The sequence below is a fragment of the Tinamus guttatus genome, unplaced genomic scaffold (genome assembly GCF_059628265.1).
Source record: "Tinamus guttatus ecotype Peru unplaced genomic scaffold, ASM5962826v1 Tinamus_guttatus_pri_ptg000193l, whole genome shotgun sequence".
Classification (NCBI taxonomy): Eukaryota; Metazoa; Chordata; class Aves; order Tinamiformes; family Tinamidae; genus Tinamus; species Tinamus guttatus.
Genome location: NW_028288727.1, coordinates 2,265,565 through 2,278,223, shown reverse-complemented (window position 1 = coordinate 2,278,223; position 12,659 = coordinate 2,265,565). Strand labels below are relative to the sequence as shown.

The following is a 12,659-nucleotide window of genomic DNA, read 5'->3' as shown; positions in this document are numbered from 1 at the left end:
ACGATGCAGAAAGGAAATCCTGAACTCTCTAATACTCAAAGCGTAGCGCGATCCCCTTCGGCAGGACTATGCAACTGATCCCTAACTCCAGGTAAATAAGAGCAGAATGGAAAGAGCTCCCTCAAATACTCCAGATGCCATTGCTCGTAAAACACTCACAGGCTCCTTCTTCTGGAGAAGCAGAGGGCAAAGCCAAGAGGAGAGCCGGCACTTCTCTGCAGATGACAGTGCTTTGCAAAGGTTGGCTTCCAAGGTGTCAGTGTTGCTCAGGGAGGTGATACATGCTACCTATTGCTGGAAAACCTAATATTCGCCAAATTGCACACTATACTGAATGTTCTGCACAACATGGAAAATGCAACAAGCTGCTGCTTACAATAAGTGGGGTGTTCAGCTGTGTGGGAGGGAAGAGTTAAGTTTGCTTATATGTACTTACAGCTCCTTAGCATTTAGGTGACCTCTGGGGATTTTCTGCCTCCTTTTGCTTAAACAAACAAACAAAGATCATTAGGTAGCTGCACGGTATTGAAACACAAAACTACTATAATCCCAGAACGCTGGAAATGGGAAGGACCGGACCGTTCTGGACTTGCAAGAATGCTTCGGAGGATCCGCTGGTGTAATTTATAAGCCCCTCCAGACCTATACGTGTCTTGAGCTGCTGGCTGGAGCGGCTCTGCTCGGAATTTCTTGCGTTGCAGCGGGGCAGCGCAGGAGGTGGGGAGGGCGGAGGGCTGGAGCTGCCTTCCTAGCAAGGCTTTAAAAGCCTCGGCAGCCAAGTTGCGCGGACGGAAGAGTTTGTGGCTTGTTCTGAGCCCTCCGGCCGGCATCACGTTATGGGCAAGAGATGGGATTCATGTGGGTAGCGCCGCCGCGGCTTGTGCCCGGCTCTTGTTTTTTAAAGGGGGGGGGGGGGGGAGGGAAAGGGAGAACGACTGAGCGCATCTTTTAATTCCAATTATAAAGTGAAATTAAAAAAAAAAAAAAGGAGAAACAGTGCAAAGTGCAAGCAGCTTTTGGAGGTAAACGTGCAGGCCCCGCTCCCCGCCGCGGGGCTGGGGGGTCCTGGGTCCCTGTAGTCGCCGGCGCGCTGGGTGTTTGCTGCCTGCTCGGTGTTTCCTCTGCCTGTGTGTGACACGGGGTGGGGGTGGCGGGGGTCGCGCTTTCCCCCGTTGCCCCCCCGCCCGGTGCGCGGGGCCGCCCCCGCCGCCGGCCCCGCCCGCCGCCCATGTGCGCGGGGAGCGCGGCGCCCGCCAGCCCCGGCCCGGCCCCGGTCCCGGCCCCGGGGCCGCCGCCCGCATCATGCGGCCCCCCCCCGCCACCGCCGCCGCCGCCGCCCGGGGGCTGCTCCTTTTCCGGCCCGCGGCGTGTGCGTGAGAAGGGGGCTCCAAGTTACCCCAGCGGCGGCGGCGGCTCCGCGGGGGGACGCGGAGCGCGGAGCCATCACCTGTTCCCTCCTCCGCTCCCGCAGGTCGCGCCGAGGTGGCCGGCGGCGCCCGGCAGGACGCGCAGCGCCGCGGCCCCGGCTGGCGCGCACCCCGCCGCCGCCGCCGCTGCAGCATGGGCTGCCTCGCCGGGATTGCCCTGCTCTCCTGGGGAGTCTTCCTAGCGGGACGCGTGAACTGCCAGCATGGGAAGAACAACGTGCCCAGGCTCAAATTGTCCTACAAAGGTAAGTCTGCTTCTTTCCTCCTCTTTTGTATTATTTGTTATTATTTATTACCCCGCCTAAAACAAATCTTCCCCTGGCGTTTCCCCTCATATCTTTCCAAACAGAAAGCGGTGCTCGGGGCGATCTCTGAGGATCCCCCGCTCGGTACCCCCCCAGTTTGGGCGCAGACAAAGCGGAGCGCGGCGCGGGGGCCCGCGGGGCTCCGCGCAGCCCGGCGCGACCCGCGCAGCCCCCGCTCAGCGCCCGCAGCCCCGGGGCTCGCCCGGCTCGGCTCCGGGCACGCAGGGCAGCCCCAGCGAGCAGCCTGCCATAGGGGAAGATACATACATACATACATACATACATACATATATATATACATATGCACTTTTTTAGAATTTTTTCTTTCCTTTTTTTTTTTTTTAAGGCATGAAGTGGTTAATTTTCGAGTCATGAATATTCAGCCTGTGCAAATCTGACAATCAGATGCCTAACATAAGCAGTAGATGGTGGGTTTGCCAAGAAACTATAAACTGAAAGGAGCAGATCAGCCCAGAAAAGGAGGAAAGGGCTGTTAGGCGCTAGGAAACGCTGCCTATGGATGTTTAACGCGGTGCAATTTGTTGGAACTGGAACTGTTCTCGGTGCAGTCTGATGTATTTCATTAGTGATCACAGGGAAGGTGTAACTGAAGAAAGGGAGCTGCAAGGTTGCATTTACCTTGCGAATGGTGTATTGGCACTTACTCACATTGCAATGTCAGTACTTAACTTGTGTATCACAGTGCTTGTGCTAAAGGAGGGCTCTGAAGTAGGCAGACTTTCTTATGAGTATAGTTCCTCTGTAGATACATTTTAGGAAGAACTCACAACATCTGGGCAATATGCAACTGGGGGAAGAACTTTAAACTGTAGAATTTGTGCAGTATCATCATTAAAAAGGGTGTCTATGTATCTGTCTTTCTCTCTGAAGTGCTGACTTTTTGTATTTGTCACATTATTGAAGGTTGAGGGAAGGAGAAGCAGGTACAGGTCTGAGGGGAGGGAGGAAAAGTAGCACAGTGCTTCTGCAGTGGAAAAAAGTGAACATGTGTGTGCATGCCTGGTCATAGATGTCAGGCTCAGTTTACAGTGCAGTGTCAATACACTTCTTGCCAGTAGAAATATGCTTTCTAGTTTATTTTTTTTCTCATCTGTCCTTCTTGTGCAGCAAATGGGAGAAGGGTAAAATTCTCTCTGGTGCAAGGCAGGCATCGTTTGCGCACTTTAGATGTGAAAACTAAGCACCTGCAAAACTTGGAGGCATCATATGAGAAATGCAATTTCATCAGAGCACATATATGCATATCGTTATATGTTTAAACTTGAAAAGATATATATGTGTGTGTGAAAATAACAGTTTAAGGGTTCTGAATGTGTTCCTTTGGTTTTCATAAGAAAAAAAATCATTTAATTTCAACACAGAATAGATTATTTTGCATAATGGTATCTGAAGACAGCTATGAACATGCCACATTAAAAAAAAACTCTTAATTTCTTCCAAACTTTCATAATTCTGTGGAAACTCAGATTAATATATAGAAATATAAATCCTATAAAAATACCTGTAAAGGGCTTTAATGGCTAATTAATTATCATTTATTATTTTTTATCCTTTTAAAGTTTCTTGGTGGCCCAGGTCTGCTGTCCCTGTTCACAGTGACTGATTTCATGGAAACTAATTTCAGAGAGTGTGGCCAGATCTGGCTCAGAGTTTTCTCCCACTACTGTATCCATATACAGTTTAGCAGCCTTTAGTTATTCTGCTGATTTGTTATTTTCCAGTTCTGCTCTTGCTGGGAGAAAAAATCTAATTTTCTTTATTTTTTTTTTAGATCAGGAGACATCAGATTTTAATATATAGTCCTATATGAGTAAAACAGGAAACTGAAAAGAACATTGAAACTGTTTTTTTTTTTTTTCATCACTGTAAAAATGTAAATCACTGTAAAAAGAAAACGAGTACAAAACATCAAGCAACCTCTTTTCCAATCTAGTGAAGAAATTAAATGCATGCTTAACTGGAAGCAAGTTAAATGTCTGAAGACTCAGGAATTCACGCTCTTGCCTTTGATTCATATATGTACTTAATCAATCTTTGACTTAAAACATGTGTAACCCTACAACTCAAATCAGACTACTCACATGCTTAAAGTTAAGTACCAGTGTAAATGCTTGGCCAGGTCAAAAGGAACGTGTTGAATGTCCGGCTGCATTGATCCCTAAGTACAGGGATATCATTATTAGGCAGGGAAAACTAAGGCTTATCAGTTGGTGCTTTTCAAGACAAATTTTCTTTCCAGCATAGCATGGTATAGAGAGATAAATGTTAACACTTGGTGTACAAATTGCCTTAAGAGCTGCAGCTATTGAAAATATGTCTTTTTGACACTGATTGAATGCCTTACATATTCATGTGTATCTTTCAGGATGTATTCCTGCTCTATATATTGGTATATGATTCATCTCTATTCAAACTACTTGCAATCAGAGAAAGAACCTCTCCAGTTACTTCTCCAGTCTGCCTCTCCATAATGAACTGAGGTCTAGTAAAATAAACTTAAGATATTGAAAAGAATATGCAGGGTGAAAAGAGTGAACCAAGTGAATTCTCTTTTCATTGACTCACATTGTGCTTTGTTTTAACATGCAGGCTTGTATTTTTTTGCCTAAACAAATACCTTGGAGCTAATTGTCAGTGCCTTATTTCAAAAGAGTAGCAAGGATGTTTTTTACCTTCTTGTTTTTCTCGACTAATTAGATGTCAAACATGGTTAAGAAGTCCAGGCATTTGCTTTAAAAGTTACCAAATGAGTCCTGAAGGGTTAAATCCCTGCCAACCTTGATTTCCTATGGTCACTTGTTTTCAAAGGTCCAGTGTTAGCTCTGCCATTTCCCAGGTTGCTGGACAGAAGTTTTAGTGAACTCCCCATTCTTGCTTCCTCTTCTTGTCACTCACAGTCTTGCAGCAGATTAGAGGCATCCTACAGGGCACATTATGGATAGGGAAGGAAGGGAAAGTGTATATGCATATATTAAGGCTGCATCTGTGGTCTGAAGAGGTTCCTTCTGTTTATTGTAAAACAGAGTTCTGGTTATTTGGTTTCTATCAGCTCGATTTTGGTGGCATATTAGAAGGAGAAAATTTGGGGAGGACATTATTTGACCTGCTGAACTCAGTGGCAAAAGCTGTGTTCATCATGAGGGGTTTCTTCAGTACGTTTTAAAGCTTCCAAGCATTTTCATGTACATGCATGGACTGGAAAGGTTTTTACTCGCATAATAGTTATCTCCGGATGATTTAGGGGCTGATCCAAAGTTCACTGAGGCCAATGAGTGCTGGATCATAGCCTAAATGTAGTAAAACCAGCTATAAAACCGAAGGCTCAGCTGAGCCCTTCTACCTCAGTGCTCCCCATCTGGTGCTCTTCAGAGTTGTTCCTATTGAAAAATAACAAGAATTTATCTTGTCAATCAGTCAAAAGTAAGGGATCCTTCAATAAACCGACAGGAAACAATTTGGCCTTAAAGATTTTTTTTTTCTCTAAATCTTATCGGCTTGAATTTCAGCCTCTGTTGTAACAGTCTCTATACTGTGTCATTAGGTCATAGACTCTGTTCAGGAAACTTCTGCTGAGCTCTACCTCCTCCCTAAGAGGGTGACCAGACTGAGTATGCAAAGTTTGAAACAATAAACATAGTCTTCACTCCAGATGAATTTCTTGTTTTGCTTCCTATTTTCTTTTGCTGTTGTCTATACGGTCAGGTAAGGACACAGAGATATAACTGGTTACAGTAACTTTTGATATAAACTTATACGCCCAGAGAAAGAGTTTCCATCAATAGGCCCCGATTTGCAGGCCTTTTCCTAGGGCAACACTTATTTTTGTCCCTGCATGAGCAGCTCTGGTGAACCCAACTTTCTCCAATCCATCTGTCGCGTCCTATTTGTTCATTGGAAATTACCAAATGCTTTAAATATGTTTCGTAAGAGTACATGTGTGGTTCTTTCTTTGTTATTGTTGCTCAATTGGATACATATTACTTGAGAATAAGTAACTGGAAAAGCATGGCGCACAGATTTAGCTGTATTACTCCCTGGCTCCAATTCAAGCCATATTAAAAATAAGTGTTTTGTTTAAAGTTGCAGTGATAGGAAGAACTGCTCCATTCTTGACGTGCAGCTGATTTACGTTTTTGTATGATAGATTTCCATACGGGTGAAATCCTGGCCCTGGAGAATGCCACAGCAAAACTGCTGTCTGCTTCAATCAGGCCAAGGTGCCCTTCCAAGGCTGCAATGGCACAGCACTGAATTACCTGTGTGGACGTTGGTATAAATATCATACTTGATTTATAGTTTGTTGACCTAATCTAGCTATAGCTGATGACCTGCCAGTGGGTAGGATTGTTGTTTTTGCTTCCAATCAAACTCCATAACTCATAAGCCAATAACTCCACAAATATTGGGAAAGTGGGATATAGCGGGGGGAGAAAAGGGGAGAGAAACAGCAGGGAGGGAGCAAAATGGGACTAGCAAGAGAGTTTGTCTCGGGTTTCAAGGTATTTGTTTTAAAAGCCTTTTGCTTAAACTGCAGTGTGCAGAGTTTTTCTGTATAGAATTTCTAGGCTCTGACATGCCTGAAAAGAAGAGAGATCCACTCCAAATTTGTAAGGAAGGCTGGTAAGATGGGAGAACAGGTGACCTTTTCAGCGTAGGCAGAGGCTGGTAGCATGTGTCAGCTTCCACCGTTCCTGGTGCTGCATTCCTGCATTGCTCCCTGACCTCATTCATCTCGGGAAGGAGGCAGTGAAGGTGTCCGATGCCTTTTTTTTTCTTTTTTTTTTTTTCCCTTTTTTTTTCCCCCCATAAATTTTGAATACTTTGAAGAAGCTCCCCGTCTGTGCTGATCTTCTTACCTTCAGTTGCCTGGGGTCTTTTCTGGATTGATCATGGACAGGACAGACCTCCGGCTTACCCGGCTATGTCCTTCCTGGCATGCCCCACGCGCTGACAGGAGGCAGGAGCTGATGAAGGAACTGCCTAAGCTCCAATCTTGCCTATATAGGGAAATTTTCAGCAAGCTAATTAGGGCTGGAGAGTAATTGGAACAAGGAGAGTGAAGCCTAGCCCAATTTTTTCATTTTGCATTTCCAATTTTCCCATTTAATTCCGGTGGAAAAAGTGGTTTCTGTATTACAAAGCTTTCCTTTTCTGGGAAGCTGAAGTTCTCTGTAATTATGTTTTTGCTGTACGGATTGCAAACGACTGAATTATTCACGGAAGGTGCTGTTTTGGCAGAACTGGGAGCTCTGTTCCTTCACCATGGACAAGGTGTGGAGTTCTTGGGAGTGGCTTGTTAGAGTGTCTTTAAAATTCTCCTCTATCAAAAAAAACAAAAACAAAAACAAAAACATAACTGTAATTTCACTGAGCTCAATTACCTATGGATACTTGAAGTCTACATTAAAAATGATTTCTGTGCTTGGAGGCTTTTTCGATTGGGCCTGAAGCATCTTTCTGGATGCTCAGGACTTATTCAGGTGTCTATGCATGCCATAAGATACAGCAAATCAGGATTTAAAATAAGAAACCCAGTCTTTGCAGGTTGCTACCATGTGCATGCATTATTTATGATAATATATATGTGCACGTGAGTGTATACAGAAAGCATTTACAGTGAGGTCCCTCCAAGAAGGAACCAGAAAAATGTTTTGTATTTTTATCTCTTCTTGTTTGAAAGTGTTTGCCAGGTTTTATTTAAGGCATTGCTATACTCTGACTTATGCTGATGTTTACTCTGTGCTGGGGTTTTTGAGGGATTTCTGATTTAGCATAGGGCCTTTAATCACCTAAAAAACTAATACTAGGGAAATGTCTTCATTATTTCCTCCTGCTGGGACACAGTCTTTTTCCCTTGTACCTAGAAAATTGCAGTGGAAACACCCACAATACAGAGATGCTCCAGTATTCCCCATTGCTTCTTTATCAGCTTGGGTCTGGCTTGACCCTTAGTCAATCTGAGGCAAAATCAGGTCTTCACTTGGGACAGTGCCTAAGTGATGGAGATGGAAGCACATCCTTCCAAGCGCTGTCAATGCTTGTGACATTCTCCAGTTGTCTGAAAGCTAAAAAGGGTGGAATTGTCTTAGGGCTCCCACGCACTTATTTTTAAGCAAACGTGTGGGGTGTGCCAAGTCAGAAGCCCTGGAGGTCGTCGTGGTGTCAACCCTGTTAATGAAGGGTGCGCGCGTGGGTCGCGGGGCAGTGCCGTGTTTGGTGGGCGATTCAGTGGATTCCTTCCCGGGCAGGATTAAAGCTCCTGCTGGAATGTCTGCAAGTTCACGGTCCTCCCACTAGCAGCCTGCACAGGGGTCCACTGCTCCCTTACGGTAACAGCTGTGGATGGTGCGAATAGCTGGGGTGATTGGGCATTTTCTTGACTTTTCCTGTCTCCTTCCTACCCTCCCCCAAGTGGGACAGTGCCACTATGCAGGGGTGAGAAAGGGATGGCTGCAGTTGCTAAGAACATCATGAATCTTAATTCTGCCTTTCTCCTCACCTGGAAGAGCTTCTCCATAGTGTCCCCTTCTCTTTTTGCCATGAGGCTCCTTTTACTCTCCATGAGAGAAAAGAGGTACCTCTGGGAGCTAATCCAGGCTGCAGAAGACTTAAGCTCCTTTGTTATTCATTTACTTTTCATGAACTTAGGCTGGCTTCTGATAGCAAAATACCCTAATTAAACCAACTGTCTCTGTCCACATAAACATTTAAATCTGTGTAAAAATCCCCCCAATTAGACTTGTGCATATGCTGAGTATCTGTAATTTTGAGGTCAGCTGTGGTCATCTAAATGTTGTGTCATCTAAATTTATATTACACTTTAAATCACAGCAAGAAACATAGAATGCCACTCAAATTCTTCATATTCTTAAGACAGTTGTCCAATTTATCTCCCACATTTCCCATATTTCTCCTCCTTTCACAAATCAGCTCATCCCAAATCCAGTGCTACATGCTGGAAGGGACTGTCCGGGTCTGCAGAGCTTCACTAATCTTTTAGCTTAATCATTCCGAGCTTTTGATAAGCTGTCTCGTAATCAGCTCTGTCATATTCTGAAGGTTTCTACACTTTAAATGTAGAACGTTTTCAAGGCTCAGCTTCATGTAAGATGCTCTGCACACAGAAATGCATATGTGCAACTCAAAGGGCAGGTGCCTGGACCTTGCTGCTCCCCTTCTTTTTTGAGTTATCTCATCACTAGTGAGAGTAGGATGAAATCTAATTTAGGTTTATTCCTAAATATTCCAAACAGTCAAAATTTCAAATGTGGGAGATGAGATTCTTTTCTCTTTGGTGATTGCAGTCCCCCCCCACCCCAGGCTAGACTCATGTGCAGCAATCTTTGCAATATGTGAGCACATTTTGTGTCACATCCAGTTTTCATCCTTTGCTGTTCGACAGCCAAACTTCGTAAAGTCAGAAGTTTTTGCCATTCTTCTAATGCTTTAAAACTGTTTGACATTTGCTGGGTTTCTTGCTTATCTCACCAGCTGAAGGCTGCAGAAACTTTAGAAGTGAGCAGTCAAATAAAATTCTCATCTCTTGTAAATATTTTTGTGCAAAGCCTGGATCTTGCAGGAAACAATCTGAGGAATGGAACAGTTATTTGCTTTCATCTAACTTGTGCAAGAAGGAAAAAGAAAGCTCTCCTTTAGTCTCCACTCTAATGAAGCAAAGCTCATGTTGGTTCTGGTGGCCCCTTTTGGCTCCTTTTGAAATTCCAGCCTTGTGTGAGAAAAGGACACAAAAAAGCTCTGGGAGATAATTTAAAGGATTTAGGGCTGTCTTTCAAAGGAGAGAGGTTGGTGGCCTCTTCTACAGGCAACAGACAGTAAATACAGCTCACGAGCACCCAGAAGAGCCAGGAAGAGCAGGGCACAGCTTTCATCACTGTGCCTGACAAGGAGCAGAGCAAAGTCTCTTCAGATTAAGGAAAGGTATCAGAATGTCAGTATTGTTTTGCTTCTTTCATGGACTGCCCACTGAAACTGGGCTAATTTTTCATGAATCTCTGCCTGCCAGAGAAGTGATTTTTCTCAAAACGGTACAAGGATCAACTTTGTGCTGACTATTGCTCTGCAGCATCTGTAGGCCAACTCATGCCCGTTGTGCTAGGTCTGTTCTGCTCTGGCCATATGGTAAACGTCAGTTCCTATCAAGGCATGAAAAGAGGCATAAAATTTGTGGGATCCTGGAGAGGAGACTTTATCTTCTAGATTTTTTTTTTTCATATTCGTTTCTGCTGCAGCAGATGAGAGGCAGCATCAGAACATATTACTAAGATGTCCTTGTAAACAACTGCATAAACAAATTCCTCAGGGAAGTTGTTTAAGGGAACAATTAAGGGAAAATTCCTGCAAGGGAAATTCCTTAATTTCTAAAATGTTGCTCTTGTAAGATATGTCAGAGACAATCCTCGAAGAGCAAGTGTAGGAAGGTATGATAACATTTCAGTAAATGCATATTTTAACATAATAACAGAAAAGGGTGCATATTTACTGGTAGAGAGATCAGGTGAACATAAAACTTTCTTGTGATGAAAGAATTTTAGACATTCTGAAAAGAAATGCTTCCACTGGACATTGCATGCATTTTACAGGTACCAGAATTTCCATATTACTGCAGCACCTTTACTGTTCATTGCAGTGATCTTGAATGTCGCTCTTCATCATGATTCCTTAAAGAGCTTGTCTGCACTTATCTGAAATGTCCTAATCATCAGCAAGGGAGGATTTACAGTACGTTGACCATGCAGTTGTCAAGATAGTAACCCGCTCTCATTATTGCTGGTATAAATTTATCCACAGTTGTTTGTACTGTCATCATAATTGACTCCCAGGTAATAGGTAAATGAGATTTTGTCTCAAGGTAAAAAACATAGGGATTTTTCACATTTCAAGGAGAAATCCATACTTTTTTAAGGAATTTTGTGAAATGTGAATTTAAGGAATTTTGTGAAACATTTGTAATGTGCACTGGATTTTTTTTTCTCTCTGCATCCTGGAGCATCAAGTCAAATGTATCATAAATGTCTAATTCAACTTTCCAGATATTGAGTGTTTTTAATGTGTTTTATATTTCCATTTGTGATTTTCTTGTAGGGAATTGTAATATATTGCTTTGAGTATGGAATTTATGAATCCTAATCCCTTTTCTGGCATCCCTTTAATACTTGGTGTCTTTCATCATTCTTTTTAGATCCCCTGCACCTCACACTCTTTACCAAGCAGCAGTCACACAAAGTAGGAAAATTTTGCTGTATTTGCATACAAAAGGAGGCTGGAGGTTAACTGAAACCCTGCACCACGTCTCCTGATGCACAAGAAGTCTGTACTGCAAGGGGAATCAAAGAAAACACCATAAATATGAAATTCCTTTAATTCTTTGGCTCTTTGGTGTCAGCTTTCTCACCTGTAAAGTGGTATTAAGTCATCCTGTGAGGAATTGCTTGAGGTCAGAGACTTGCCATACTTATTGCCATGCTTATTCAGAGCTGTATCCTACTCTCAGAATAATCCCATTAATGTGTATACTTGAAGTTTAGTCAGAACTTACTTCTGACCAACATACATACAGGCTTATAATCACTTTAAAGTGATTCTAATAATTATATTCACAGCTGTGTGCTCCTGTTACATGAAACACATGCCTAGAATGCAGAGAGTGCATCTAATTTGATGCTGGATATTCCAGACAGCTCTGAACAGGAAACTTTTCTCCACCATCCGCCTACATTTCTCACTAAATATGCTGTGAAGGTGATTAGGGATGATCCCGACTGGAGAAAGGAGCCTCTGTCCTTAGTCTTTGCAACACCCACTCCCAAACATATGCCAGCAAGGGCAAACTTGTTCTGAAACAAGCTGATTTTGGATAATTCCTCTTTTCCACTCTGCACATATCTTACCCAAGACACTTCCCAGCCTTCCCCAAGAATGAGGGCATCCGTTCCCTTCCCGTTTAGGCAATTACTCCCTCATCAGCTCAGTCTAATTGGCTGTCATTGGTGATTCCCTCTCTGGAAAGCCCTTGCTTAACAGCCTAGTAGTGAGGATTAACGGCCCCAATAAATTCAGAAAAAGGAATCCTGCATGGCTAAAATTCACATCCTTCATTCCTAAAGTAAGTACGAAAGCACCTGTTCCCCTCATCAGCCTGGCACATGTGAAAATAAAATTGGTGGTTTGGATATTCCACACAGCTTAAATGTAGCTTTTAAATACTACTTCCAGTTCATTGACTCAATGAATGTTATTTGTTTCTTTGCTTCCACACTTCCTCAAGGTGCTATAATGCTTACTCTGAAAAACATTCTCTTTTCTCTTTTTTCCATAGCAATATACTATTTTTCCTTCCCTCAATTAAGAAATATAGGAAACAAAAAAAAAAAAAAAAAAAGAGCTTATGATGCACTTTTGAACTTCAAAAGAAAATTAGACCAAGGTGTTTTATGGACCATTTGCCAGCCAGGTAGCTGCCAGTTAAGATAGTGCTAGAAAAACTAAACCCAATTCTTGAACAGAGACCAATATGAAATACTCAGCTTACTGAAGTAAAGATGTCTTTGCATTTGTCTTCAAGTGGAGCACTATGAAGACCCAAATGTATTATTATTCTTCCCAAGAATTTTGTCTATCACTGATTATTCTGGTGTAAATCAAGTGTAACTCCATTAAAAATCCTACAGCCATATCAGTGGAGAGGACCACAGATCCTGTTAATTTACACAGCAACATAGGTACTGACAAAAAGACTGAGCACTGCAACTTTTACATTTTTGGACTCAATTTCTGTAGCTGAGACTTAACACAAAAAGTTTTTAAAGGGATATTTTTAATAACTGCCACTCTTTTAAGAGTGTTTTCCATCAGTGTGTAGAAATATGACAAAAGCTGAATTTTGTTT

The 12,659-nt window shown here is 43.0% G+C and overlaps 1 protein-coding gene across 1 annotated transcript in view; it reads left to right on the top strand.

The window, feature by feature from the left end:
• Positions 1-1,545: 1,545 nt before the first annotated feature.
• The window catches only part of SEMA3A (semaphorin 3A), a 158,166-nt gene continuing 147,052 nt past the window's right edge, over positions 1,546-12,659 (top strand). Inside the window, exon 1 of the mRNA XM_010213041.2 lies at positions 1,546-1,672. Coding sequence (XP_010211343.2) covers positions 1,561-1,672 — 112 coding nt within the window. The 5' untranslated portion in view covers positions 1,546-1,560. The remainder of the gene's footprint in view (positions 1,673-12,659) is intronic.